The 26,729-nt window shown below is 40.4% G+C and overlaps 1 protein-coding gene across 3 annotated transcripts in view; it reads right to left on the bottom strand.

The window, feature by feature from the left end:
- Window positions 1-26,729, bottom strand: part of Man2a1 (mannosidase alpha class 2A member 1) — a 169,329-nt gene that overhangs the window by 62,623 nt on the left and 79,977 nt on the right. For all 3 annotated transcript variants that reach the window (XM_006991850.4, XM_042259707.2, XM_076549759.1), the window contains 3 exons: window positions 24,347-24,529; window positions 21,011-21,125; window positions 19,636-19,706 (listed from right to left, as the gene is read on the bottom strand). In XM_006991850.4, the coding sequence (XP_006991912.1) occupies window positions 19,636-19,706; window positions 21,011-21,125; window positions 24,347-24,529 (369 nt within the window). The remainder of the gene's footprint in view (window positions 1-19,635; window positions 19,707-21,010; window positions 21,126-24,346; window positions 24,530-26,729) is intronic.

Below are 26,729 nucleotides of genomic sequence, written 5' to 3'. Positions count from 1 at the left end.
ACTAGAACCATATGGCTAGTTAAGAAAGCTTGATCTAAAACATAATAAAGGACAATTAAAATACAGACTAACAAGGCCACTCAGCAGGTGTTCTTTGAACACTTAAATAATTGACATCACATTTCAAGGAATAAAACTCAAAACCATCATTTTAAATGCAATCTATCTAATTACTTCCACAAGTAAAACACAAAATAATTTGTTCCAAGGAATGAAATCACAGCTGACTAATTGTAAAACCTCAAGGTGAGTCCTTTAAAATGCAAGTGACAACGTGAACGTCACGGTTTCAGATGACATTCCTTAGAAGCATGAAGGAGGAAAAGTCCACATTGTCACCACTTAAAACCAAAGGGAGATAGTGGCCTACCAAGAAAACATTTGCTTCAAACTTCTAAGTGACAGCTAAAATGTATGCCATTCACAATTGCTTTGTTTAAGGTGAGCTATTGCAAACATTAAACTGCCTGATGGAAGAATTGTCTAAGAAATATTATTTCAGGGATTGCAACAATGGAATGAGAAAATAAAAACTGAACAATGAATTCTGATAACGAGCAAGCATGAGGGGCACAGAGAACCCTTGCAATACTTGAAGGTCAATGCTGGCGTGTTTCACGCTTGCAAACCACGGTACAGTGGAATCAGCACTGAGGTTCAGGGCAGAGGAATCGGCAGGGCTTTGCCGGCACAGACTTCTGGAGTCATAAGGTCTTCAACAGGTTTTAAAGGGACCGAAACTCGGACAGGAGGAAAGCCCACACATGGCAGGCACAGTGCGTACTTAGAACTCGGCACAACTCACAACAGTAAGGGGCATCCTGTGTCAGACAGTCTCTCCTCTCTGAAGTTGCTAATTATTTTAATCAAGGTCTTAATTTTCCAAAGCTATAACTCTATTCTTTTTTTTTTTTTTTTTAAAGATTTATTTATTTATTATGTATACAGGAGAGGGCACCAGATCTCATTACAGATGGTTGTGAGCCACCATGTGGTTGCTGGGAATTGAACTCAGGTCCTCTGGAAGAGCAGTCAGCGCTCTTAACCTCTGAGCCATCTCTCCAGCCCAATATAACTCTATTCTTTTTGTCCTCTTATCTACAAAATCCTAAATGCTCTGGGAAAAAAATATCAAAAGACTTTTTATAACTCATTTGGTGGGAAAAACCTACAAAGAACTCACTTAATGCAGTATAGGATTTTTTTTTATAATATTTGACTTGAACATTCAGAAATGTTGCACTTTTACACCATGAATAAATACTACTTTCCTAAGACAGAAACAGAAAACAACTCTCATGAATATATTTCTCTCTGAAGGCTTCAGGTAAGACCATGGAGACTGGCTTTTGCCAGCATCCCACACTGCAGATTCCATTTCAGACACCACTGCAAAAAGACATTGTGTGGGTTCTGAGGGAGTAACACTCTAGAAATCAGAGGGTCAAGAAAACACACCCCTACACCACTGCACTGAGAATGCAAGGCGACCTACCTCTGAAAGGATGATTGTGTGTGAGTAACACTCTATTTCACCATGGTCCTAGTACTAAGAGACTGTAACTCTCTAGGAACATCTTATTTTCTAAATATTTGAATACCCTGAGTCCCAATAGGAGATATTTATTCTTATTTCATGGGCTTTTACTTTATATCTTTCCTGATTCATAATTTTTCAGGATCCAATTATGTCTTAGTTTTGGAATAAAATGAAATTTCTCATTTCCGTTAATAAGTTTTTAATACTATTTTTCTACCTGATGTCTTGGGGTCTAATTGTTAAGACTTTTCTAGCTGTACAAAAAGCTCATTTACCCCGCACATCTGATGGTCTTCAATGCAGGACCTCAGTTAACAGTGTTGGGGAAAGAGCCAATCTAGATGGCAGCCACTGTTTGATCTGGTTAACAAGCCCGAGCCGGAGCTGCAGCTGCTGGCCCAACAGCAATTACGACAAAGAGAAACCCAATTTGCTTCAAGTTGGCAAGAGTTCTAGTTTGGGGGGAAAAAAAACATTCAAAATGTTGGTAAGGATGCAGTTCAGTGGTAGAACACTTGTCTGGCATGTACAGATCCTTCAATCCCTAGCAATACACACACACCACCACCACCACCACCACCACCACCACCAAAATGGGCATCTACTGATTTCCCTATCCAGTGGTGGCTACATGGCATTCTTCTAATCAGTAAGTCATTAATCTAGTAAGCGGCGATTCTGAGCAATTTATTAATGTTCCAACTGAATAAAAATCCTTTATCACTTTCTAGTTGGATGGCACACTCGATGATGGAGAAGCCCGAACTATCAGGGACCTACAAGAGGAAAAGCCATAAGCTGGAAGCGGCAGAGCTGGAAGGTGACAAGAGCCTAGACTGTTGATGACACCAGGGGACATATCATGAGACCTCAAATGCCTACTTCGAAGCTCCTTCATTGGACAAAATCAAACTTCTTTCTAGTGACAACACTGTAAGTTTCTGTTACAGAGGCTCGGCACAATACAAAATAAAGCATTACACTTACAAGAGGCAACATCAGGTCACAAAGGGAAACCAACAAGTACCAAAGCTATAATCTAAGAAGATAACACCGACTCCAAAATGATTCTAGTTTTCAAAGTTCCGACAAAGACCTCTTACCTGCAGTGATGCAACAGTGTGAAAATCTCTTACACTCTAAGAGACTGGAACCTCAAAGGCTGAGTTAGTAGTCCACCCTGAGGTGATTTAGGACTTAAAACTGCTATCCTAATGTGTTCAAAGTGTTTGTTTAATTTACCTTTAAGAAAACAATGTAACCGATACTAGAGAGACGCCTCACCGGTTTAGAGTGTAAGCTGCTCTTCCAGAGGACCAGGTTTTGATTCCCAGCATCCACATGATAGCCCATAACCATCTGTAACTCTGGTCCCAGGGGATCTGTGACTTCCTGCCTCAGAGAGTACCATGTATAGGTGGTGCACAGACATACATGCAGGCAAAACCCCCATGCACACAGAATAAAAACAAATCAAATAGAACAAAAAGGTTCAAAGAGAAGAAAACAATGTAGCGATCAATCGTACTTGCTTTAGATTTCCCATGTGATCAACTTGTACAGCAGAAGTCAACACACAGCTGCAATCTCATTGTCCATGGCCCCAACTCGGACAATGCATGTGCATCATTTGCTGAAAGCAGCAAATACAGAAGTTGAAAGCAACTTCCTAAAATCCAGTTGAAAGCAGCCCTTTATGGATATGGGTTATAAACAATATCAATCCGATGGGATCATTTGAGTGACAGTGACCTAATCCCTTGTAAAACTCTGAAGATTTCTGAAAAGCATCCCATTCCCTTCCCATGTGATGCTTTCTGTGGTATTAAATAAAGACTGAGTCAAGTCCTTTTACAGACACACAGACACCTCTCACAGACAGAGAAACATCCTGCAGATGCACACAGACAGGACAGACAGACACAGCACAAGACAGCCTTCAGGAAAGCACAGATTGAGAGACTCATGCAAGAGTCAGAGGACACAGGGAATAAAGCAGGGAATTCAAACCTGGATTTGCTCCTGGTTAAGTGACTCCAAGGGGCAGTGGGTTTAGTTAACAGACAAGTTTTGCTTGGTCAAGTTACACATGTAACTTTTTTTTAGTATTTCACCATCACCACTTCCAAGTTTTAGTTTAATTTACTAAACATTTCCTATATGCTAAGTCCATCTTACATACTTTAATAGTCATAATTCTTTTAATTCAAACACATCATCTTTATTTTCCCCAAGGAATTTAAAAAGAAAAATTTAATAAAATCTTAAGCTAAAACCCCAGAAGTTACTACTTCTACATTGATCTCATTATTACAAAAATATTATGGTAATTTAATTTTTTCTTTTCTTCTTCTTCTTTTTTTTTTTTGGTTTTTCGAGACAGGGTTTCTCTGTGTAGTTTTGGTGCCTGTCCTGGATCTCGCTCTGTAGATCAGGCTGGCCTCGAACTCACAGAGATCTTCCTGGCTCTGCCTCCCGAGTGCTGGGATTAAAGGCATGCGCCACCACCACCCGGCCGGTAATTTAAATTTTTTTAAACTTTATGTAGCACTCTGCAAATGCTGGCTTTTGATCAATCCTTTCTGACTGATGAGCCTCTCAGATCTTTCACGATGTTTGTTCCCTTGACACACAGCGCTGAGAAGCAAGCTCTGTCCAGAGTACGCCAGCTCATCTCCACACCTGATTTTTGGCAGGACTGACTCCTTCCAGTGCAATTTATAGACACTGCAGGGCTGCTTTCCTCAGAGACTCCTGGGTGCCAGGCAACGATAATGAACTAGAAATGGCTTACTTGTAACAGGCTTATACCAAGTCCCTTCAGAGGAACACCATGCATGTGGTGAGTAGGACCTCTGGAGGTGGAGTGACATCTCTTTCGCGTGGATCACAAACCTTAACTCCACATGATCTTAACAAAAAGCTGAGTCTTAAAGAGCATGTCAGTGTGGCTGAGCTAGATGGGAAAGCTTTTTGTTGATGGCAGTCTAGCTGTTTCCGAGCAGAAAGGACCCAGAGGTAACAGAATACAGTATTTCTGAGAATGAGCAGTTATTAAGAGCCTGCAGCAGACAGGACAGGCTACAGTGATGCAGGAAGCAATTCTAGAGTCTAAAGTGCAGATATAAGGTCTGCCAAATGCCCTACAGTTTATATTTAGGGCAATGGAAAAATATGGAGTTTGAACTAAGGAATTAGCATACAACTGTAATCACTGATAATGGTGGAACTTACACCACTAAGTTCATACACATAATTTTATTTTGCCTAATCAGCAATATGTTTCAGTCACCCAGATAGTAGCAGCAGAGTAGTGGCATTTAAGGTAGAGAAGACAAATTTAATGACAAAACTGAGGTCCTTTTAGAAAACAGCTAAAAGATCTAATGTCCATTTGAGTACAAGATATGCATTCCTTAGAGGTCAAAACTCAAGCTTCAAGAATTCTAAGTGGCTACTTTTTCTCTAATGGCCTCAGTAACAAATCCTTTGGGAGGTGAGTTGGGGTTCCATGTCTTCTTGTTGCCTAGTTCTGGACACTGTGCAGTTTCTGAGTTTCCTACAGTTTCTTCCTATTCGCTTATTCTCCTGGCATGAGGCTGTCTCTGGAGTCTCTTCTGATTGCTGTTGGATGAAGGCCTTCTTTTAGACTGAGTTCATCTGATAAGTATTTGTGAACAACCTACAATGTGTCAGGTGTCTGCCAGGGAATTCAAAAACAAACCACCCTCTGCCCTCATGGAGTTAATACTTTAGCCCGGGAAAAATATAGCAAGGGCAAAAAGAAAGAAGACTAGATCATCATGTTCGGTTCATGAAGGATATAAAGAAGAGAGGGAGGCTGGAGTATAGCCAGCTCTCAGGCAGATCCCGGGAACATCAAGTTCCCAGAAGGCTAGCATCCAAGATGGCTGTGCCCGATTGGCATTCAGTATTCCCCCTCAGCTCAGGCACTCTGAACAAATGGAGCGCCGACCATCACAGTAATCTTCTGGCCTGGGCTGCCAACAACAGCAATTTTCCTTGAGCAAACACTTCCCTTGATCATTGATCTACCATCAGTCTCAACTTGTTTCTAACTAGTTTATTTCTGGCAGATTCAGTTTTCCAATTCATTACAAAAATACACTCCGTGAAAGCACTCTGACCAATGCGAGCAAGGCGGGCAATGGATCTGTCAAAACAGAGTTAAAGCTGACCTGTAGGTGTAAGCGGGGGACTGTTCAGGGAAGCATGTTTATTCTCCGCATTTTACTTTACCATAAAACACACAAACCTGCAACATAGTCTAATATGCTGATGTTACCACAAAACCTTTGCTTTCATAATGAGACTACTAATTGATGTTTAATACATTACTTTCTGTATAACCAAATACACATAAATCACCCGTGGTGTTAAGCTTGGGTTTCCTATAATACACTAAGAACTTTCATATTAAGCAATCTGATGACAGATTGCTTCTATCTTTTATGATTTCTTTCCATATCTTACACAGCCCATTTGACCAATATTCTTCAGTGATTCTGTTTCTTGGACTCTTTCCAAAACAAACAACTTAATATAAAAGAGGCTCTTTTCTATAAATTATTAGTTTCATAAAAATTAACAAAGTCATAAAAGAAAAATAACAATAAAATGTGGTTTGGAAATAAGTGGCTGATTCATGATAATCAGACAACTCTAAACCTAGAAGAAAAGAGAGGCACTATGCCTCCAAGCACAGGCCTGGACAAGGACTGGTTGGTTACCTGAGATTTGAGGTAGGGAAAGTGGGGGGTGTCTACTTCCTAAGAGCCTTAAAAGAGCATCTCCTGACAGAGAACCAAAATTTCAAAGGCATGGGGGTAAATGTCCTGAAACAGAAAAGGGGTTAATCTCATATTTGTCTCTAGGGACTTACACCTTGTATTCTCTTCCAACTGCTGGGTCAGAGAGCTTTCCTTCCATTCCACCAGCTCTGTAGTGTGTGGATGGACTACAGAGATGGGTTCACTGTCAATGCTCCTGAGATCGTTCTGTTCTCATGAACATTGAGAGGAAACTGAGAGTCTCGGGGCCCCTGGTCAGCCATTGTGTAAACTGGAAGGATCATTTTTCCATTAATATAATAGATGTTACTTCATCTAAGTCAACAAAAGGTTGAAACAATATTTCAGAAATTAATATTCATGACTCTTGATGTTAGGAAGCTAATAGAATAGGAAGGATGAGGAGAACATCGTGGGAACAGCAGAGTCAAAACTTTTGTTTCCCTAAAAATTTGGGCAAAATGCATGTTGCAGGTACATGCTTCCAGTTCTCTTAGGCCCTTTGGTGATTTTTTTTTTTTTTTTTAGTTCTATAATCTATTTGCTCCTTCAGGTATATTTAAAAAATATTTCAAAGACTATATAGGCAAGATGAAAACAGAGAACTGGTTAAGCACTATCTTGAAAAAAATCAAAATTAACAAAACAATGCAGATAGAATAGGTAGAAGCATGCAAATGCTTTTACATGCAAATTATATTTAAACAGAAAGGCATCTCAGAAGAGTCTATGAACTCAGGCTTCAATCTAACAGAGATTTATTAAGCACTGTGCTACTGTACTTAGAGACCTGTACTAGATTACCTCAGCTTTTCTAGTTTTCAGAATCTCCAGTTCGACCAGTCAGCGATTCTCCCACAAAACAAAAACAAAAACAAATGAACAAAAAGAAATAGTTTTGAAAGGAAAAAGTATTTGAGCTGCTTTCAGAAACTGTGGAAGGTCTCAGGCATCGAGTTCTGATCCATTCATGTTCTCTATGACAGCCTTGAATCCCCCAAGGATAAACTTCTGAAATGTGATGTGCCATTTTTAGGGAAGCAAACTATTGAACTTCCTGGTGTTACACACTTCATTGTCTGCTAACCAATGTGAAGGCATTTCTATACATGCTCTCCAGCACACAGGATCTGAGTTTAAATAATGATGGTCCATAAGTGGCCTGTAGTCTTTATTATCACTGCTAACAATCTTCCATCTTCCCTCAGTTGAGCATTAGGCCAGCTCCATTTGCATGTATCTCTTCTCCTGAGATAGACATCTCGAACTAGAGCAACCTCAGTTCCAGTCATGAAGTCTCAGTTACATTTGTAAACTGGAGATGCTTCCGCCAATTCTATTCTACAACAATAAATAGTCATAGATGCCGTAACAGATAAAAATGTCAGATGTAAGTAGATAGGGAATTCTATTCCCTAGAAATCCCATTTACAAAGCAAAAATAAGGATGAAAACTTGGTTCTACACTTACACACCTGGTTAGCTATATCAGACATTTTTTTGAGTGCATTCTCACTCAGTGTACAAAATATCAGTGACATAGCATGTGAACACATGAGTCATCAGAAGCAGGAGCCCCATCACCCAGGAGGCATCTATGGCAGAGGAACTCCTCATAGATGCAGAAACACTCGATGTCAATCACAACAAAGTACTGAGTATGAAAACCAGTCTGATGAGATGAACACACTCAGACATCTGTAGATAGCTTTTACACACCTTTGTCCTGAAGACTCTTCCAAAATGTAAGCTCAAGGGTGTTAACTTCATGAAAATGCAGTAGTTAGATGAAGCCTAAAATCTTTCATGTCTCATAATATGAAACTCTAACATCTGAAATGATTAGTACACAGTCCAAATCTCTGTCAGATTGTTATTTTATTTGCACTAACTTCATTAGAAAGCACTCTGGCACCCTACCTCCCAATACCAAGTGTGACATAAAAGTGAAAACTGTACCAGGACATGGAACACAGTACATGTTTTATGCATATTAGTGTCTGATGTTTAATAGTCTCCTCAACCAACAATTAGATATATCTGAATAAATCTTGATAATGTATACTCACTACATTAAAGAAACAGGCACAGTAAGTTAAAGAAATATATATGAATGAAAATGAAAGAATCCCAATGCCATTACTTTGTATTATTAATTTTTAATTGGAATACAATAACTATTAATAGTAGAAATAGTTTCTACTATCAATGACATTATAATTGAGTGAAATTATTGTAACATAATTATACTGGCAGAAATAAGCCACCATCAGCTGCCAAGCCATATAAATGAGCTGTGTTAGACATGATAAAGATGGACAATTTGAGGCACTATTATAATAGAATGAGATTTCAGACATCTTGTAGGGTGAGTTTGTTTTCTTATATGGAGGATACATGAGCAGTTCGTACGTGATTGTCTCCAAAGATGAGAACTCTTACCCCTTTATAAAAATATATGTTCCTGCAACATCTTAAATACCACTAGTCAACCTGGATGGCTGCACATAGAAGAATGCAAATAGACCCATACTTATCACCCTGCACAAAACTCAAATCCAAACAGATCAAAGACCTCAACATAAAACCAGGTACACTGAACCTAGTAGAAGAGAAATTAAGAAATAGCCTTGAACTCATTGGTACAGGGAGACTTTTTCAACAGAACACCATTAGCACAGGCACTAAGATCCACAATTAATAAATGGGACCTCATGAAACTTGAGAAGCTTCTGTATGGCAAAGGACATCATCATTTGGATAAAGTAGTACCTACAGAATCAGAAAAGATTTTTACTAACTATACATCTGATAGAAGGCTAATATCCAAAATGTATAAAGAATTTAAAAGACTAGATATCAAGAAAACAAGGCTGGGTGGTGGTGGCGCATGCCTTTTATCCCAGCACTCGGGAGGCAGAGGCAGATGGATCTCTGTGAGTTCGAGGCCAGCCTGGACTACAGAGTGAGTTCCAGGAAAGGCGCCAAAGCTACACAGAGAAACCCTGTCTCGAAAAATAAACAAACAAACAAAAAGAAAACAAATAATCCAATTTAAAAATGGGATAAAATTCTAAACAGAGAATTCTCAAAAAAAGGAAATTTAAATAGCCAAAAAACATTTACAGAAATGGTCAATATCCTTAGCCATCAGGGAAATGCAAATCAAAACTAGTTTGAGATTTCATCTTACACCTGTCGGAATTGCTAAGATCAATAAAACAAGTGACTTTTGATGCTGATGAGGCTGTGGAGTAGGGGAAACACTGATCTGTTGCTGGAGAAGGTACAAACTTGTACAGTCACTGTGGAAATCAGAGGAGGTTCCTTAGGAAGCTGGGAATCCATCTACCTCCAGAACCATCTACACCACTCTTGGGCACATACCCAAAGAACACTTCATCCTACCACAGAGACACTTGCTCAACCATGTTCATTGCTGCTCTAACAGATATTGGAAATAACCTAGATGTCCCTCAACAGAAGAATGAATAAGGAAAATATGGTACATTTGCAGAATGGAGTACTATTCAGCTGTTTAAAAAAATGAAATCATGAAATTTGCAGGTAAATGGACAGAACTAGAAAAAAATCATCCTGAGTAAGGTAACCCAGACCCAGAAAGACAGATGTGGTATATATTTGATTATATGTATATATAGGTGTTAAGTCATTAACCAACTAAGCTATACTCCATAGAACCACAGTAGTTAGGAACAGAGTAAGGGATTGGGCGGATAGATATGCTGTGGAATATTTTACTATGTAAAGATGTGTTACATTTGTTTATGCTGCAGAATATTACTTTAACTGTGTAAAGGTGTGTTACATTTTTTTTTCTGCTGCATTTGCTTAATGATGTAATGATGTGTGTTTAATCATGTAAAGATGTGCTGCATCCGTTTCACTGTGCCTGCCTACGGCACCTGATTGGTCTAATAAAGAGCTGAACGGTCAATAGCTAGGCAGAGAAAGGATAGGCAGGGCTGGCAGGCAGAGAGAAAACGTAGGAGGAAGAATCTAGGCTGAGAGGAGAAAGTAGAGGGAGGGGAGAACAAGGGTCAAAGAGAGGGACACATACAGACAGGCCAGCCAACAGACACAGAGTGGGACATTCAGAAAGAAAGGCAAAAAACCCAGAAGCAAAACGTAGAGAAAGAGATTGAAATAAGAGCTAAGCTAAGGCCAAGCATTCAAAACTAATAAGTCTCTGTGTAATGATTTGGAAGCTGGTTGGTGGGCCAAAAAGGGAAGCCTGATACACAGATCTCCTCAGGAAACGAAAATAGAATAGATAGTTATGGGTAGGTACGTAGGGGAAGAAGGGAATGAGGAAGGACATACAGGTATAGACAGCTGAAATTAAAGGCTATCTGTAGTATGAAAACATAATACAAGCTTCTATGCCGGGCGGTGGTGGTGCACGCCTTTAATCCCAGCACTCGGGAGGCAAAGCCAGGCAGATCTCTGTGAGTTCGAGGCCAGCCTGGTCTCCAAAGCGAGTTCCAGGAAAGGCGCAAAGCTACACAAAGAAACCCTGTCTCAAAAAACCAAAAAAAAAAAAAAAATACAAATATATATATATATATATATATATATATATATATATATATATATATGTATACACACACACACACACACACACACACACACACACACACACACACACACACGAAGGTGATCTAAATGAAATCACCAGATAATGGGGGAGGCAGAGGCCCAACTGGACATTTCTTATCACCAAATGAAGCTACCAGTACTGAGATTAGATTACATATAATTGAGTGGTTGTCCAAAGAGGCTCCATGTTAATCCCCAAACAACCCAGGCTGTTGTTTACTATAGGCTGCTCTCCACAAACTTGACAGCAAGCCTCCATTGCTGAAGACAACACCTACACAGCTCACTGAATGTGGAGAAGTTGAGCTGATACCTACACCGAGCCTTCATATCCCTACCTGCTAGTGTCTTTTGTACAGGAAGGTATTCTGCATGCTACCAAGGTAAAAATGTAAACACCAATCCAGCCACAAAGCCTTCGATCTACAATGCTGTCCTGTCTCCATGATGTGCTATTGTGATGTGGCACAAAGCTTGTGGAAATAACCAACTGTGGTGGGTTTAAAAATGGCCCCCATAGACCCATAGGGAGTGGCACTATTAGGAGGTGTAGATATGTTGGAGTAGGTGTGGCTTTGTTGTAGGAAATATGACACTGTAGAGGTGGCTTTGAGGTCTCAGAAGCTCATGCCAGGCCTAGTGACTCACTGTCTCTTCCTGTTGCCTGTGGGCCCAGATGTAGAACTCTCAGCTACCTCTTCAGCACTATGTCTGCTTGCATGCTGCCATGCCTCCCTGCCATGACGATAATGGGTTAAACCTCTGAGCTGTAAGCCAGCCCCAATTATGTTTTCCTTTATAAGGGTTGCTATGGTCATGTTGTCTCTGCACAGCAATAAAACTATAACTAAGACACCAATCAGTATCTGAGTTGACTGAAGACCCCACTCTACAAACTGGAACATATTTGGTCACTGTTCGGGTGACCCAGAACCTGAGACTAGATAGCCCAGGGAACTAGGGGAAAACCAAATACTACTGTTCTAAAAAAACAAGCAACAACAACAACAAAACTAGCAACATAAGACTCCTAATGACATTTTGCTATACTCATAGATCATTGTGCTGTGGGATGGTCTGTATGTCAAATGTGTGTTCTGATTGGTCAATAAATAAAACACTGATTGGCCAGTGGCTAGGCAGGAAGTATAGGCGGGACTAACAGAGAGGAGAAAAGAAAGAACAGGAAAGCAGAAGGAGACACTGCCAGCTGCCACCATGACAAGAAGCATGTGAAGATGCCGGTAAGCCACGAGCCACGTGGCAAGGTATAGATTTGTAGAAATGGGTTACTTTAAGATATAAGAACAGTTAGCAAGAAGCCTACCACGGCCATACAGTTTGTAAGCAATATAAGTCTCTGTGTTTGCTTGGTTGGGTCTGAGCGGCTGTGGGACTGGCGGGTGACAAAGATTTGTCCTGACTGTGGGTAAGTCAGGAAAACTCTAGCTACATCAGTGCCTTGCTCAGCCATCATTGGAGAAGACTCCTGCTCCAGCAGATGGGAACAAACACAGATTCACAGCCAGACATTACACAGAAAGTGAGAGGTCTTAGAACACTCAGCCCTAACTGGGATGTATCCAGGCTCAGGGAACTCTGTGGAAAGAGTGTAAGAGCCAGAGAGGATGGAGGACACCAAGAAAACAAGGCCCCCAAATCAACAGGATTGATGCCCACATGGAACTCACTGAGACTGTGGCGGCATACGTGTGGCAGAGCCTGCAAGGGGCCTGTACCAGATGGGGTCCCTAGAGCCAACTGAAGTGGAGACACGCCCCTGTCCCTCTCTCCCTATCCCAGAAGTCATCTCCAACTGATAACCACTTGCAAATGAAATTTTAGTTTTCTCCAAGAAAGTCTCACTAGGGAAGCAAATACTCTTAAGGGCAGGCTGCATTCCCAGCAGTAGATGGGCAACAGAAAATGAACTCAAAGTCATCTTCAGAGGTTCCTTATCTCAAAATGTCATGTGAGGGCTCATCCTTTTTTATTTTTTTTTAATTTTATCTTATTACTTTTATTTTTGGTGTGTGTGTGTGTGTGTGTGTGTGTGTGTGTGTGTGTGTGTGTACATATCTTCTCTTGTACACTACAAGTCCTTGCATACATATTATGGCTTCCAGTTTAGTGTTTTTATGGGATTCCTGAGTGGGTCTCTGTGTCTCACTTAGCCATCATCTGAGAAGCTTCCCCTTACAGTAGATGGGAACCCACACAGAGACTCACAAGTGAACTAAGTGTGGACAGTGAGAGGCTTTAGAGCTCCTTCAGTCCTGAAAAAGATGTCTTCATCAAATCTCTCCCCTTGGGGCTCTGGGATCACGGCTCCGGGATCTAATCAGGAGAGGAGGCAGAAAGATTCTAAGAACTAGAGGGGATGGATGACTCCAAGGAAACAGTGTCTTGCAGACACGACAGGACTGACACACACATGACCTCACAGACCACGGCAGCATGCACAGGGCCTGCACAGGTTCAAGTCAGAGGAGGTTCTGGTGCTGAGAGCGGGAAGTTGACATGAGCTCCAACCTCAACCAAGAAGCTACCTGCAGTTGACAACCATATGCAAAGGAGAAGTCAGTTTTCTCCAGTGGAGTCCCATGGGGTATATTACCACACCTCAGGGCAGGCCCATGCCCAGGAGGAGTTGGCCAACTCAAAATGAACTCAATGGTGTTTTTGTAAACTTTAAATCTCATTTTGCTTAGTTTGGGTAAGCTTTGAGACTCCCTCTTGAACTAGCCATTCTGGAGAGGGCACATGTAAACACTGACAAATGACTGACCCAACAAAACCCTCAGCCACAGACAGCAGAGACTTCCAGCAATATGAGCAACTTTGCCAAGACATTCGGGCCTGCCAAGCTTGGTGGAGTGCAGTCCCAAACTCTGCCCTAAGCACAAATGGGAGAGCAGCTCTCCAGAATCCTGAGAGGCATAACAAACTGTATTCAAGATGCTACAGCTGAGATGATTTTTGCTTGTTTAGTTTTTTAAGGAAACAGACTACTAAAACAGGACTATCTGTCACACTTCCTAAAACAGGTAATACAATTTCCTGGAGAATGCTATGAGGAACTTTCTAAAAAGCACTGTTTTTTAGTAGATACCCAATACCTTCAGGTATAAAGTATGACTGTAAGAGACTGGAGACAAAAGAGCAAAAGGACTGGACTACAGTCATTCAAGCAGAGCATAAAGGGCAGCTAAGAACAAGAGTGATGGAGGGAGATGAAGCAGCTGAGAACAAGATGATGGAAGGAGATGGAGCAGCTAAGAACAAGATGATGGAAGGAGATGGAGCAGCTGAGAACAAGAGTGATGGAGGGAGATGAAGCAGCTGAGAACAAGATGATGGAGGGAGATGAAGCAGCTGAGAACAAGATGATGGAAGGAGATGGAGCAGCTAAGAACAAGATGATGGGAGGAGATGTTAGCAGCTAAGAACAAGAGTGATGGAGGGAGATGGAGCAGCTAAGAACAAGAGTGATGGAGGGAGATGGAGCAGCTAAGAACAAGATGATGGGAGGAGATGTTAGCAGCTAAGAACAAGAGTGATGGAGGGAGATGGAGCAGCTAAGAACAAGAGTGATGGAGGGAGATGGAGCAGCTAAGAACAAGAGTGATGGAGGGAGATGGAGCAGCTAAGAACAAGAGTGATGGAGGGAGATGGAGCAGCTAAGAACAAGATGATGGAAGGAGATGGAGCAGCTAAGAACAAGATGATGGAAGGAGATGGAGCAGCTGAGAACAAGATGATGGAGGGAGATGGAGCAGCTAAGAACAAGATGATGGAGGGAGATGGAGCAGCTAAGAACAAGATGATGGAGGGAGATGGAGCAGCTAAGAACAAGATGACGGAAGGAGATGGAGCAGCTAAGAACAAGATGATGGAAGGAGATGGATGTCAGGGGAGAGCAGAGGTAAAAGTCAGGAGACTTTACACTCACAAAATATAAGAAATGAACAAAGGTGAGGTCAAAATGAATTCTTGGGTCAGAACAGAGAAACAAAAAGAGAATAAGGCTATCTAGCAGATTGGAATTCAAAAGGAAAGCACGGGTGTAGATAACCCAAGGATGTTAAATGAGAGTGTGGGAGGTACCAGGGAAGGGTCATCCAACCAGCAAAGGGCAAGGCCAATAAGGAGGGACTTGTCTGAATTAGGTGGACTTAATTCCTGTCGTGTTGATAGTGCTGTTGACACAAACCACTGACATCTGGGTCGGGTTAATCCCACACTTCTCTCTCTTTTAAAGGAAGAGAGTAAGGAAAGTAGAAAAAAAGGAGGAACAGAATAAATGGAAAAAGGGGAGAAAATGATTATTTGCCAATAAATACCTTACTGTGATGGTATTGTGTTCCCCAAAATATTGTGTACCTTAATAAATTTATCTGGGGTCAGAGAACAGAAAAGCCACTAGATACTTAAGATAGGCAGTGATAGCACACGCCTTTAATCCCAGCCCTTGGTAGGCAGAGCTAGGTAGATCTCTGTGTGTTCAAGGATACAGGCAAGCATGGTGACTCACGCCCTTAATCTCAGAAATCGAGCCTTTAATCCCAGGGAGTGGTGGTAGAAAGCAGAAAGATTTATAAGGCATGAGGACCAGAAACTAGAAGCATTTGGCTTGGGTAAGCATTTGGCTGGTTAAGCTTTTACGTTTTGAGCAGCACAGTTCAGCTGAGACCCATTCTGGATGAGGACTCAGAAGCCTCCAGTCTGAGGAAACAAGACCAGCTGAGGATCGGGTAAGGTGAGGTAGCTGTGGCTTGTTCTGGTTCTCTGATCTTCCAGTTCATCCCAATACCTAGCAGGTTTGATTTTATTAATAAGAACTTCGAAGACTCCTGCTACACCTTACTAAAAATTAAAACCTCTTACAGGTAAATTTGTAATAGTAGTTGTTACGATATTGCACAAGGGAGGTTCTGGGTGGCCAGGCCAAGGATGTCCCTCGAGTGACAGAAACATGCTGGGGAAACAGTCAGTCACTCACACCCCAGGCACTGCATCCATGTGGAGAATGTTTATTTGATAGAAAGATATAAAGAAAGAGGGAGAGAGAGAACGAGGGAGGAGAGGGGGCGAGGGTGCACACCCCATGGGAATAGAGGGGGGTAAGGGGCAGTTTTGTTTTTTAAAGGGGATTTTACATCAGGACACTGAGCAGGTCTCCAAGGGGTGGGTCAGAATGCTAAAAATAGTTTAAATATATTTATCTCAAACTAAAATCATTTGCCATGGTTTGAACGTTCTTGTCCTAAGTAAGCAAACAGTGTTGAATGCTGAGACCCTGAAGATGTGGTTAGGCAATCTGTGCTTTGCCCTCATGGGCAGACTGGCTATTATCAGAGGAATGGGTTCATTCATTGAAAGTAGTTTCTGATAAAATGATGCACTTACCACCACTAAAGCTACTTCTTAGATCCCACCTTCTACCATGGGATGACTCACTCAGCATCATGGGGTGGCTCAGCACAATGGGATGACTCACTCAGCACCATGGGATGACTCAGCACCATGGGATGACTCAGCTTCATGGGATGGATCAGCACCATGAGATCACTCAGCACCATGAGATGACTCAGCACCATGAGATGACTCAGCACAATGGGATGACTCAGCACCATGGAATGACTCAGCACCATGGGATGGCATGGCTCAACACCATGGGATGGCTCAGCACCATGGGATGGCTGAGCATCATGGGATGGCTCAGGACCATGGGATGACTCAGCACTATGGGATGGCTCAGCACCATGGGATGGCTCAGCACCATGGGATGGCTCAGCACCATGGGATGGCTCAGCACCATGGGATGGCTCAGCACCATGGGATGGCTCAGCACCATGGGAGGGCTCAGCACCATGGGATGGCTCAGCACCATGGGATGACTCAGCACCATGGGAGGGCTCAGCATGGAGGCCCTCTTCAGATACAGCTCCTCCACTTTGGACTTTCCAACCTCCAGAGCACAAACCATTTAAATTAATGGTCAGTCTAGTTTTCTGCTGCAACATCATAAATGAAGTAAAACAAAGTATTTAACTTGAAAATTTCCCATTTACTGGTTTATGAAATTACCTTTACATTAATTTGTTTTTATTCTTAGTGATGTTTCAGAAAATCTACCTTACAGAGAAGCTGCCTTTACAAAAGGTCAAAGTGTATGGCGTCCTGGCCCGTGTGACAGTGAAGTTCATTCCTGTCTTTCCTGAATAGATGTGACCCCAATTATAAGCACATCTTGCACTATCAGTGTCCTCTGAGACACTAAACTTTTTATCACGGGGTCTTTATAGTCAGCTTCCTTAGAAAACTGTAGGGAAAAGAGAAAGAAAAAATTCTTTCTGAACTCAAGCATTTCTTGGGTTCCTATACTGTAATTCTTATTATGTAATTCTATACAAAATCTCTGGATTCCAAAACTAAGTAGCTCAAGAAGCCTTGGAAATTAACCACACACATCAGCAGGTACTGATGTCACCTGCACTACTTTCTGAATATGAAGTAAATTATATTAGGTCATAGTCACAATTAACAACACCAAAGACATGATCAAATTCATTTGCATGCATTATTTAAATTTATAGGTTTATACCAGAACCCTTCCTACTTTTTTTACATATCAATTCCCTAAGTCTCTTTTTAGAATTTATTTCCTAATCATCCACATAATATTAATACTGCATGTAACTTTTTACCTCTACCAAATGCATCTGTATTTTATATATATAAATAAGAATAATATTTTACACCCTCTGGGTGTCATCTTCCCCACTGTGAATGTTTGGTTTATTTACATTAATAATTTGCTACTCAAATGAGAACTGCACTTATAATTAAAGCTAAGTCCGGAACATTGTAGAAGATTTACGAAGACTCTGAGAAACTCTCAGCACCACAATTCTAAAACTTTCAGTTTAAAGACCAGCTAAGTAAAACTGTTGAGTCCTTCCACTTTTAAAGGCCACTGCCATTCTTTTTGTTCAGTGGCGATTTTTTTTACTAGTATTATCAATAACTAAAGTAATTTGTAGCTACCAAATAAAAACTAGATTTTTAAGACAAAAAATAAGTACATGTGGTCATGACGTTCTCAAGTACAAAACAGAGGCAGAAACAGACGTCGACAATCAAATTACAGAAGTGGCCGCAGCGACCTTTCTCAGGAGTGTCCCATGGAGAGATGACAGTAGATGTAAACACTGCTTAAATATAAGTCACTCAGGGGCATCTTTGACCAGAAGCCTTAAAGATTCCGTCTGCGCTAATCCGCAAGTAAAACCTTTCTCCATCACTATAAGGGCTGCAATTCTACCGTCTTCCTCTAGCTAAGGGAAGGCTAAATTACCTATGTCCTGCCCAAGGCACAGACTCTCCCTCGGACCCGCTGAGACCCCAGCCTACAGCACCCACCACAACAGGCAACCAGGGAGAGCAGAAATGACATCTGTCACAGTCACTTGTTGAAGCACCTAGGATCCTTAGGGCCAGCAAAACCAAAGATCTTCCCAGGTCAAAACAGAAGATAGAAAAGAAGTTACTATGGTTATTCGAGCCAAATGGCTTCTTAATATAGGATCGTTAAGAAGCAGACATCTAGCTGCAAATACATTCAAACATTATTTCTTTTAAAACAAAGAGAATATTTTATAATTGATGTTTCTTCCCAGTCCATTAGCCTTCCATTCTCTGATCTGGCAGTAGAAGATTTAATGACCTCAGTAGAGTTTCTGAGCACCCAAGTAAGCAAAGAACCCCTATTTCTTCTACAGTGTAAGCTGAATGATTCTCTAATTACCGGAGAAATGCGACAACCATGAATTTGCTGAGTGCTTCATCAAAAAAAACCTCAACATCACGAGCACTATAAATTGTCTCTAATGCTACTGCATTTATTTTCCACAATTTTCATAAATCATACTTAAGTTAAAAATCATAGATTAATGTAAAAAACATTTACCCTTCAACTTGCAAGAGGTAACACTAAGTTTCTTAGTTAAAATTTAAAAATTAAGTTATATCGTGAAAAGATACCACATGCTTAGGTTCGTGGGTAGTAACTGAGGGATATTTGGTCAGTAAACACAAAAGGGTGAGAGAGGCCCAGATGCATGTCTTTACAAATCACAGGCAGCTACGAGTTACCCTGGCTTTTATTTAATAAACAACCCGACTGTTTACTTCAGTGGACATCACCAACACTGTAGTCTAATGAGAAACGGGGTAGTTTCCCAATGAAAATTTAAGAGGAAAAACTGTGATCTTCCAGTTATTAAATTCTCTTTCTTTAAACTAATTAGGATCTGGGATTAATGAAAATCAAGAAGCTTCAGGAAAGGCCAATGCAGAAATGCAATAATCTAAAAACAGTATTACAAAGAAAAGGAAATAGCTGGACGACAAGCTACATATTTACCATCTCTTTACTTCCATTTATAAAAATATTAAATCATAAACACAGTAATCACTGTGCCAAGTTAGTTCTGAGCACTCAATATGACTGTCATGGAAGAAAACATATTTCTTCAGAAAAAAAATTTAATTGATTTAGAGAAAAACTTCCTTAAAATATGTGCTGATTAAAGGTCAGAACCACAAAAACAAAACTTGCCAGGGAGGTGGCAAAATGTCTATGAGGAATTAGAGACTTACCTTGGCTCCTTTGCACTCAGTTCTATTACGGTTTTTGTTGGCAGAGAATCTTGTGAACTTTGCTTCATATCCTGTAAGAAAGGCATGGTGTTTTTACATTTCACTTTTAAAAAGTAACCATCAAAATGAGCTAGCCAATACTATATTGCAAAAGGGTTGGAAAGAACACAATAAGAAGACAATAATTCTCTTTCAAAGCATATGAAGTATGTCAAAATTCAAAGCAAATCACCCAAATTTGTGTATGTGTGTGAGAAAGAGACACACAGAGACAGAGAGACAGAGACAGAGATGAGAAAATCAGATGTGAGCACAGCATAGCACGCATGCTGTGGCTGGAGTCCACAATGGCGCAATGGGTTGCTCCATTTTCTAACTAAATAAATCTGAGTGCTAGAGAAAATTCTCCCCAAATCTTTGCATCCTGCATCTCATATCCCGTAGGAAATACACATCCACTTCTTGTACTTTTTCACTTTAAAATGAAAATTTGTAATCATGACTTGATTACAAGCATCCATCTAAGAAAATATTGAAGCGGCATCTCTAATTCCAGATGTATAAATTCAAATTGCATATAAGATTCCAAATCCCAACATTCATAAAAGATACTAATGATAACTAAGTTACAATTTTAAATAGCCAAGTTGTCAAGAGGAGGTGTAGACGGTGGAAATCAGCCATCTTCTCAATGGCTTTTCCTGGATGAGGAGTTGCTTGAGACTTTCGACACTTTCTGCTGTATTAACTCTCTGCTCTCCTAGGAGCAGCACGAGCTGGGGCATCTATCACCACCCTATTCACAGATAATGAAAATGAACTAGGAAAACTTCCAAGGCCCTCAAGGTGAGGTCCCGGCAGAGGCAAATACATAATCTCCTACTTCCTTAAACTATGTACCTTTGATGGACATGTCCTGGCACTGTCCACATCACTCAATGAACCTATCCTGACACCAAAAGACCCTCAAAATCAGTTTGATCAAAAGCAAATTAGGGGTTTAAAAAATTCAAATATCAAGAGGTTTCTAATTATAGCCAAGCAGAATAACTAATTATAGTGCCGGTGCCTTCAAATGAGGCAGTGTTGGAAAAGCCTATCATCTATTTTACTGACTATGAAATGAGTTCCCTGGGTCATTGCTCAGGCTGAGATTTAGGCAGAATGAATTACATACGGAAATCAGATGCAAACACACCTATAGAAAAGAGATGGTTGACTATGCAGACATTTGCATAAAGTGATAAAAATCCTTTAAACTGGACAAAACAATTCTTATACTGTAATATTATTTTAATAGAGCTCCTCATCTCTTTTCTAATCCAAGAACAAAAGAATCAAATGGCTTTTACAATCACAGACGAAATCAACTAACCATCTCTAAGAAGGTCTCAGAAGGGTAAGACTGGTACATCTTTTTGTCCTTTAAAATGAGAAGAAACGCAGAATCCCCAATTATCTTCTCCAAAAAATTTAATGACTGGAAGAGTCTGTAAAGCAAAATTTTTTTAGTTTGAGAACTCAAAAATCTGTATATAGTTTCATTTTTAAAACAATGGCCAAACCAACACCATTTCCATCTTATATTCACAAAGCTAAATACATAAAGGTTCTAGAATGAACTAGGATGTTTGCTAGCATTTTGCAGCAGCAGCAAAAAAATCTATAAAACACTCAGGCTAAGTGTACATTGTCAATATTATTAATTAAATAGACTTACATAGTAAAATCTATAACATTAATAGCAAAATCTTATTCGTACCATTATCCAGATACATTTCTCGGCATGTCCACATGTCTGCCCTTAGTAGTAAGTGTTCTTATCAGACTAAAGACCAGATAACTGAAGGTAGTCTAGTTAAGGAAATAATTCCTTCAGCGCACACTTGTTTCTATTAGCTGCATGGCTATCTTTATCATACAGCTAAACCTGTAGGACAAGAGCCATGTTCAACAATAGCTTAAGCTGAACACGGATCATAGCATATTAAAAAGTCCTAATTAAAGTGAGTTAAAGGCACCATTGACGTTCACATCTATCCCATGCACACAAGGTGTCCTAATGAGGCCAGCACTGTAGTAGAGTGGAGCATTCCTCAAACAGCTCCTCATGATATACCAAAGCTGCTTTGTCTAAAGCAGAGCCAGATGAAGCACAGTAAATAAGTTCAGGAAACACAGGGCGATACAAAATTGTAAACCTCCCGTCAATGGGAGAGTTCTCAGTGTCTCTAACATCCCCACGTGGACTCATCCTATTAACACAGAACAGGGTCCAGAGAACACCCACTCGGGGGTCATAGTCTTTCTGTTCATGGGCACGGCTGTTGTTTAAACAGCTGGCACCATGTCTGTCCATCAACAGTTTCTTCTGTCCATTTGGACTCCAACGTTCACCTTTTCATTCAGCTTTCTCTTGCTACTGTAATTACAGCATAGAGGAGATTGAAAGACATCTTAATCTCTACGTAACTGACTTCTTCCCTTCTCCATCGGCCACATTAGCTACATGTGCAGCTAAATATTCATCACACTATCCAAGGCCACTTCGTTTGTTTCCATATCATGATTAAAATTAACCCTCAAATACACTGTGAGGCATTCTCTTTCTCCATCTTAAACAACCTGGTCTCCAGAGCGAATTCTAGGGCAGCCAGGGCTACAGAGAGAAACCCTGTCTCAAAAAAATCAAAAATAACAAATAGGCAAATATTTGGCTTCTGCTGAGATTACAGCTCTCAGACTTGCCCTGGGGGAAAGAGGAAGGAGTTGGAAGGGCCTGAATCCTTCCGGCACTGTGGAGTTGGCATACCGACTGGGTGATCTACAAACTTTTAAATATGACATGAAAATAAACAGGGCAGGATTAATCCTGCTTGGAATTGCTCTTAGCAGCCATCAGTCCCTCACTGGCACAATTGTTCCCAGGGACATGCCTGCCAACATCTGAATGAACAGCAGTCAACAGCGCGAGTGTACGACAGCGCGCGCGAGCTAGCTGCCTCTTTGTCTCCAACTCTCTAACATGTGTTTGGAAATCTCTTTCCTCAAAGTGTCTGTGCTAATGACTTGATAATTGTTTACGACTTTTCGGTTGAAGTGTGAAGTACTGGCAGAGTAAATTCACAAATGTCAAGTACAATTGGAAAATTACTGTGTCTTTCCACCGCCTCTAACAAGCAGTTCTCTACGGGCCTGGTTTATTAAGCTGCAAGTATCAGAGACCACATCGGGTACCTAGTGTTGGCCTCCTCCCAAGGTCACCAAACCGAACGTGGACAAAAATTCAATGTCCTGTGGTCAGGAACCTTTGCTATAGTAACCGGATAACACACGTGGGTAGAGCAGGAACATGGCTTCCACTGGCCTGTGTGCCCAAGACTCAGAAATCCTTAGGAAGTCTGATGAGGCAAGAACAAGGCCAAGCAGGCACCGCCCTTGCTTCCAGCTGCTTCCAATGAGAGAAGCACTGACTCCAGCGGCATTAATGCCAGCTCTGCACAGAAGACGTTCAGGAAAACGTGCTTCTCATGAGAAAACGGAGGCGCTAGTCAAGACACTGCCTGAGACATAGTTTTTGAAGGACTGAAGCCAGTAGTGAAGCTTTACAAATATGATTCCTCTTTGTTTTTAGAAAACTAGATAAAATACTTGTAAATAAAAACTTTAGTGTTTGGTAATGTCGATGGCAAACCAATTGTTTAGTATTGATTTGATGTGCTCCACAGACTTTTCACCTATAGGAATTAGTTCAACAACAATTCAAGTTTTAAATGTATGAGAACATTACAGCATATAGCTGATGATTTTAATGCATTACAAAGTAGAGCATCTTTTATGCCTATTTCTTAGCACAGAGGATTAAACTAAAAGGTCCCATGCATGGTAGACAAATTCTCTACCACTGGATTCTACCTCCACATCCCTACCCAACAAAGAGATGGTAAGAAAATCTTGATGAAACAACAGTCTAAACACAGTGAGACAATAGGCAAAATGCTTAATCCAATGTGAAACCCTCCCTGAGCAGATCCCCATGTCTGGTTATCCAAACTGGCATGATGATAGAGATCTCCACCACTGAAGGTCAACTTTTCTGTTGCTAGGAAGCACTGGTTACAACGATTTCAGCCTTTCCAAGCCAGTGTACGCACAGCTTCTAATTCTTTAATCTAAAAGTTCTTTCGAAATAACTAAGTCCCTGCTTCCTCAATTGCCTGAGAGACCCTCCATGAAGGAGATCCTTTACCTCTGTGCCCAGCCACCATTCTCCTTCCCTGCTGCTTTCATCATCCATACACAACTGACTTACTCTAGTCCTTTCTGGCTAGCTTCCTGTCAGCTCTCTCTTATCAGTGTCCCTCTAAGAGTATTTCAAGCAGCCAAGAACAACTTGCTATGAAAGAAAACAGGATTGAGCTGCCTGATAAAGAAAATAACCCGATTGGCAAGTTGAACTTAGGAAAAAGCAGGATTGGCTTTAAGACAATGCTTAACGTCTGGAGACTGAAGTTGGAAGCTAGGGCTACCGTGATTCTTCCACAGAGTTTTGGAAAACTGGTGATGTTCGGTTATAACAATGTATAGAACAAACAACACTATGTTTGTGATGTGATACACTAGCAGCTTCATCTCCAGACACACACATACATACACAACTGTATGGCTCAAAAATATTTTACTTGAAGCTGTGTTTCTATAATTACATTACCTGGTACCATAATCCACAACCACCCAGTCTTTCGAGGTTCCTGTGATGGCATCATGATGCTGAAATAGTCCTAAGTTCCTTCTGGCTTCTGTCAGTGTTGTGTAGTGCGGTGATGAGAGAAACTTATTTATCTTGTACTTCTGAGCTTGCTTCAAGGCCAAATAGTAAAGAATTTCAGCAGTCCTAGGTGTAGAAAAGAGTCATTAATATATTTTCTGAAACCAACATTTTAGCTTACAATCATTGATGCTTTTGTTGTTGTTGCTTTGATATTTGAGACAGGATCTTACTATGTAGACCAGGATAGCCTTGGACTCATAGACATTGCTGTCTCTGCCTACACCTACCACTACCCCCACTGGTGCTGGATTTAACAAATACACTACTACCATGCCTGGCTCTCTTTTGATTTTCAAATGTAGTGTTTTAAAAGAAATATACAATTTCAATGCAAATTCTTTATATAGGAGAAATCAATGATAAAATTATCTATGAAACCAACACAGTACCTGTCTACTGTATTTAAGTTCTTCAATCAACAATGACTACCGTGTTTACAGCACCCCTGGAAAGAAGCCAGAGTCTGTTGATAAGAAGGTAGGTCCAACTTGTACATAATACAGTGGGAAAAATGAAAGCAGGCAGAGTGAGATTGGGCCTGGTGTGAGCTTTTGGAACCTAGTGACACACCTCCTCCAACAAGGCCACACCCACTAATCCTTCCCAAACAGTTCCACCAACTGGGAACCAAACATTCAAATCTATGAGCCTATGAGGACAAACTACCATGAAAAGCAAGTAAGACAGTTGTTGTAGTGAACTTTTTTGTTTAGAGTTTTGTTTTTTGCTTCAAGACCAGGTTCTACTCTGTAGCCCAGACTGGCCTCCAACTCCTGCAAATCCTCCTACCTTGGCCTCTTGGGTGCTGGCACAAAGCACTATGTCTGTCTTTTTCATTCGTTTTAAAGATTAGAATGGCTTTGGGACAAGAATGTGAGCTTATGGCTTTGAAACATTATGCTTCACAATGGGTTTCTTCTAAAATGTGTTTAAAGGCAACATGGACCAAAAGGCCAAAGAAGATTCTACATAACAAACATGTTGGAGAGAATGGATGAAGTCATCTTAAAAATATATCAATATTCAGGAAAAAGGAGATATTAGAAATGCTTTTTTGTAAAAAGTCATGAGCTAACTAAATTGTAGAAATACAGAAAAGATAGAAAATAACCACCATTTCAAATTTCTTTTCCAGACTCATGCCATGGGAATGAGCAGGTCAGCGTTAAAGAAATCGTATGTATACCCGCTGGCATCCATGGTAAACATTCCTGCTTTGGAAAACAGTAAACACACTAGAGCAGTGCTTCTCAACCTTCCTAATGCTGTGACCCTTTAAGACATTGTGGTGACCCCGATTATAAAATTATTTTGTTGTTACTTCATAACTGTAATTTTGCTACTTTTATGAATCCTAATAAGGTTGAGAACCATGGCACTATAGGGCTATCTCAAAATATTCTACTAAAGATTTTGAAATGCTTCTTTTCCCTTGTATGTAATATGTGCTAGGAACTAACTGGGAGCCTCAAACATTTTAAGCAACACTACAGCACTATGTCAAACTATCAGGTCTACTTTCTTCACTATACCTTTCTATTTCTATCTACATTTTACAAATGAGAATGGAATATTACTGCCAGACAATAAGCTTGTTTTTTCATAAATTAATATACTCAAATTCAAAACTACTGTGTACTTTTTGCTTTGCCATAAAGCATAATTTAAAAATACATTCTTAGTTATAGCTACTGGGTTTGAATATATTTCATAAACACTTTAGGAAATTTATTATATTCACTAATATATTCACAACTCTCTGCCATCAGAAAATAAATAACACTTAAAAATCACTAATTCAGGCCAGGCAGTGGTGGCACACACCTTTAATCCCAGCACTCGGGAGGCAGAGCCAGATGGATCTCTGTGAGTTCGAGGCCAGCCTGGTCTACAGAGTGAGATCCAGGACAGGCACCAAAACTACACAGAGAAACCCTGTCTCCAAAAAAAAAAAAAATCACTAATTCATTAGTATAACTCTTTATATCATTTATAATAACAGTTATTACTTTATGGATATTTTTTCATTATATAAAAACTATTTTATAATAGTGTAAATTTAATATATATAATAAATATAATATAAATATAAATATTCTTCTTTCATACCTGAGATTTTTCTTAAAGAAATTCATGACTTTTAAAAAATGTCTTTCTAAAGTGTATTGACAAGACACTAACATGGGAAGAGGATGATGGAGAAGATTTAATTTGATTCTAATAGCAAGACGCAGCTTGGAAGGGCTGGAGAGATGGCTCAGTG

This window comes from Peromyscus maniculatus, chromosome 13, assembly GCF_049852395.1.
Source record: "Peromyscus maniculatus bairdii isolate BWxNUB_F1_BW_parent chromosome 13, HU_Pman_BW_mat_3.1, whole genome shotgun sequence".
NCBI classification, from domain to species: Eukaryota; Metazoa; Chordata; class Mammalia; order Rodentia; family Cricetidae; genus Peromyscus; species Peromyscus maniculatus.
Note: the sequence above shows the minus strand (reverse complement) of the source record. Positions and strands in the feature narration are given on the sequence as shown.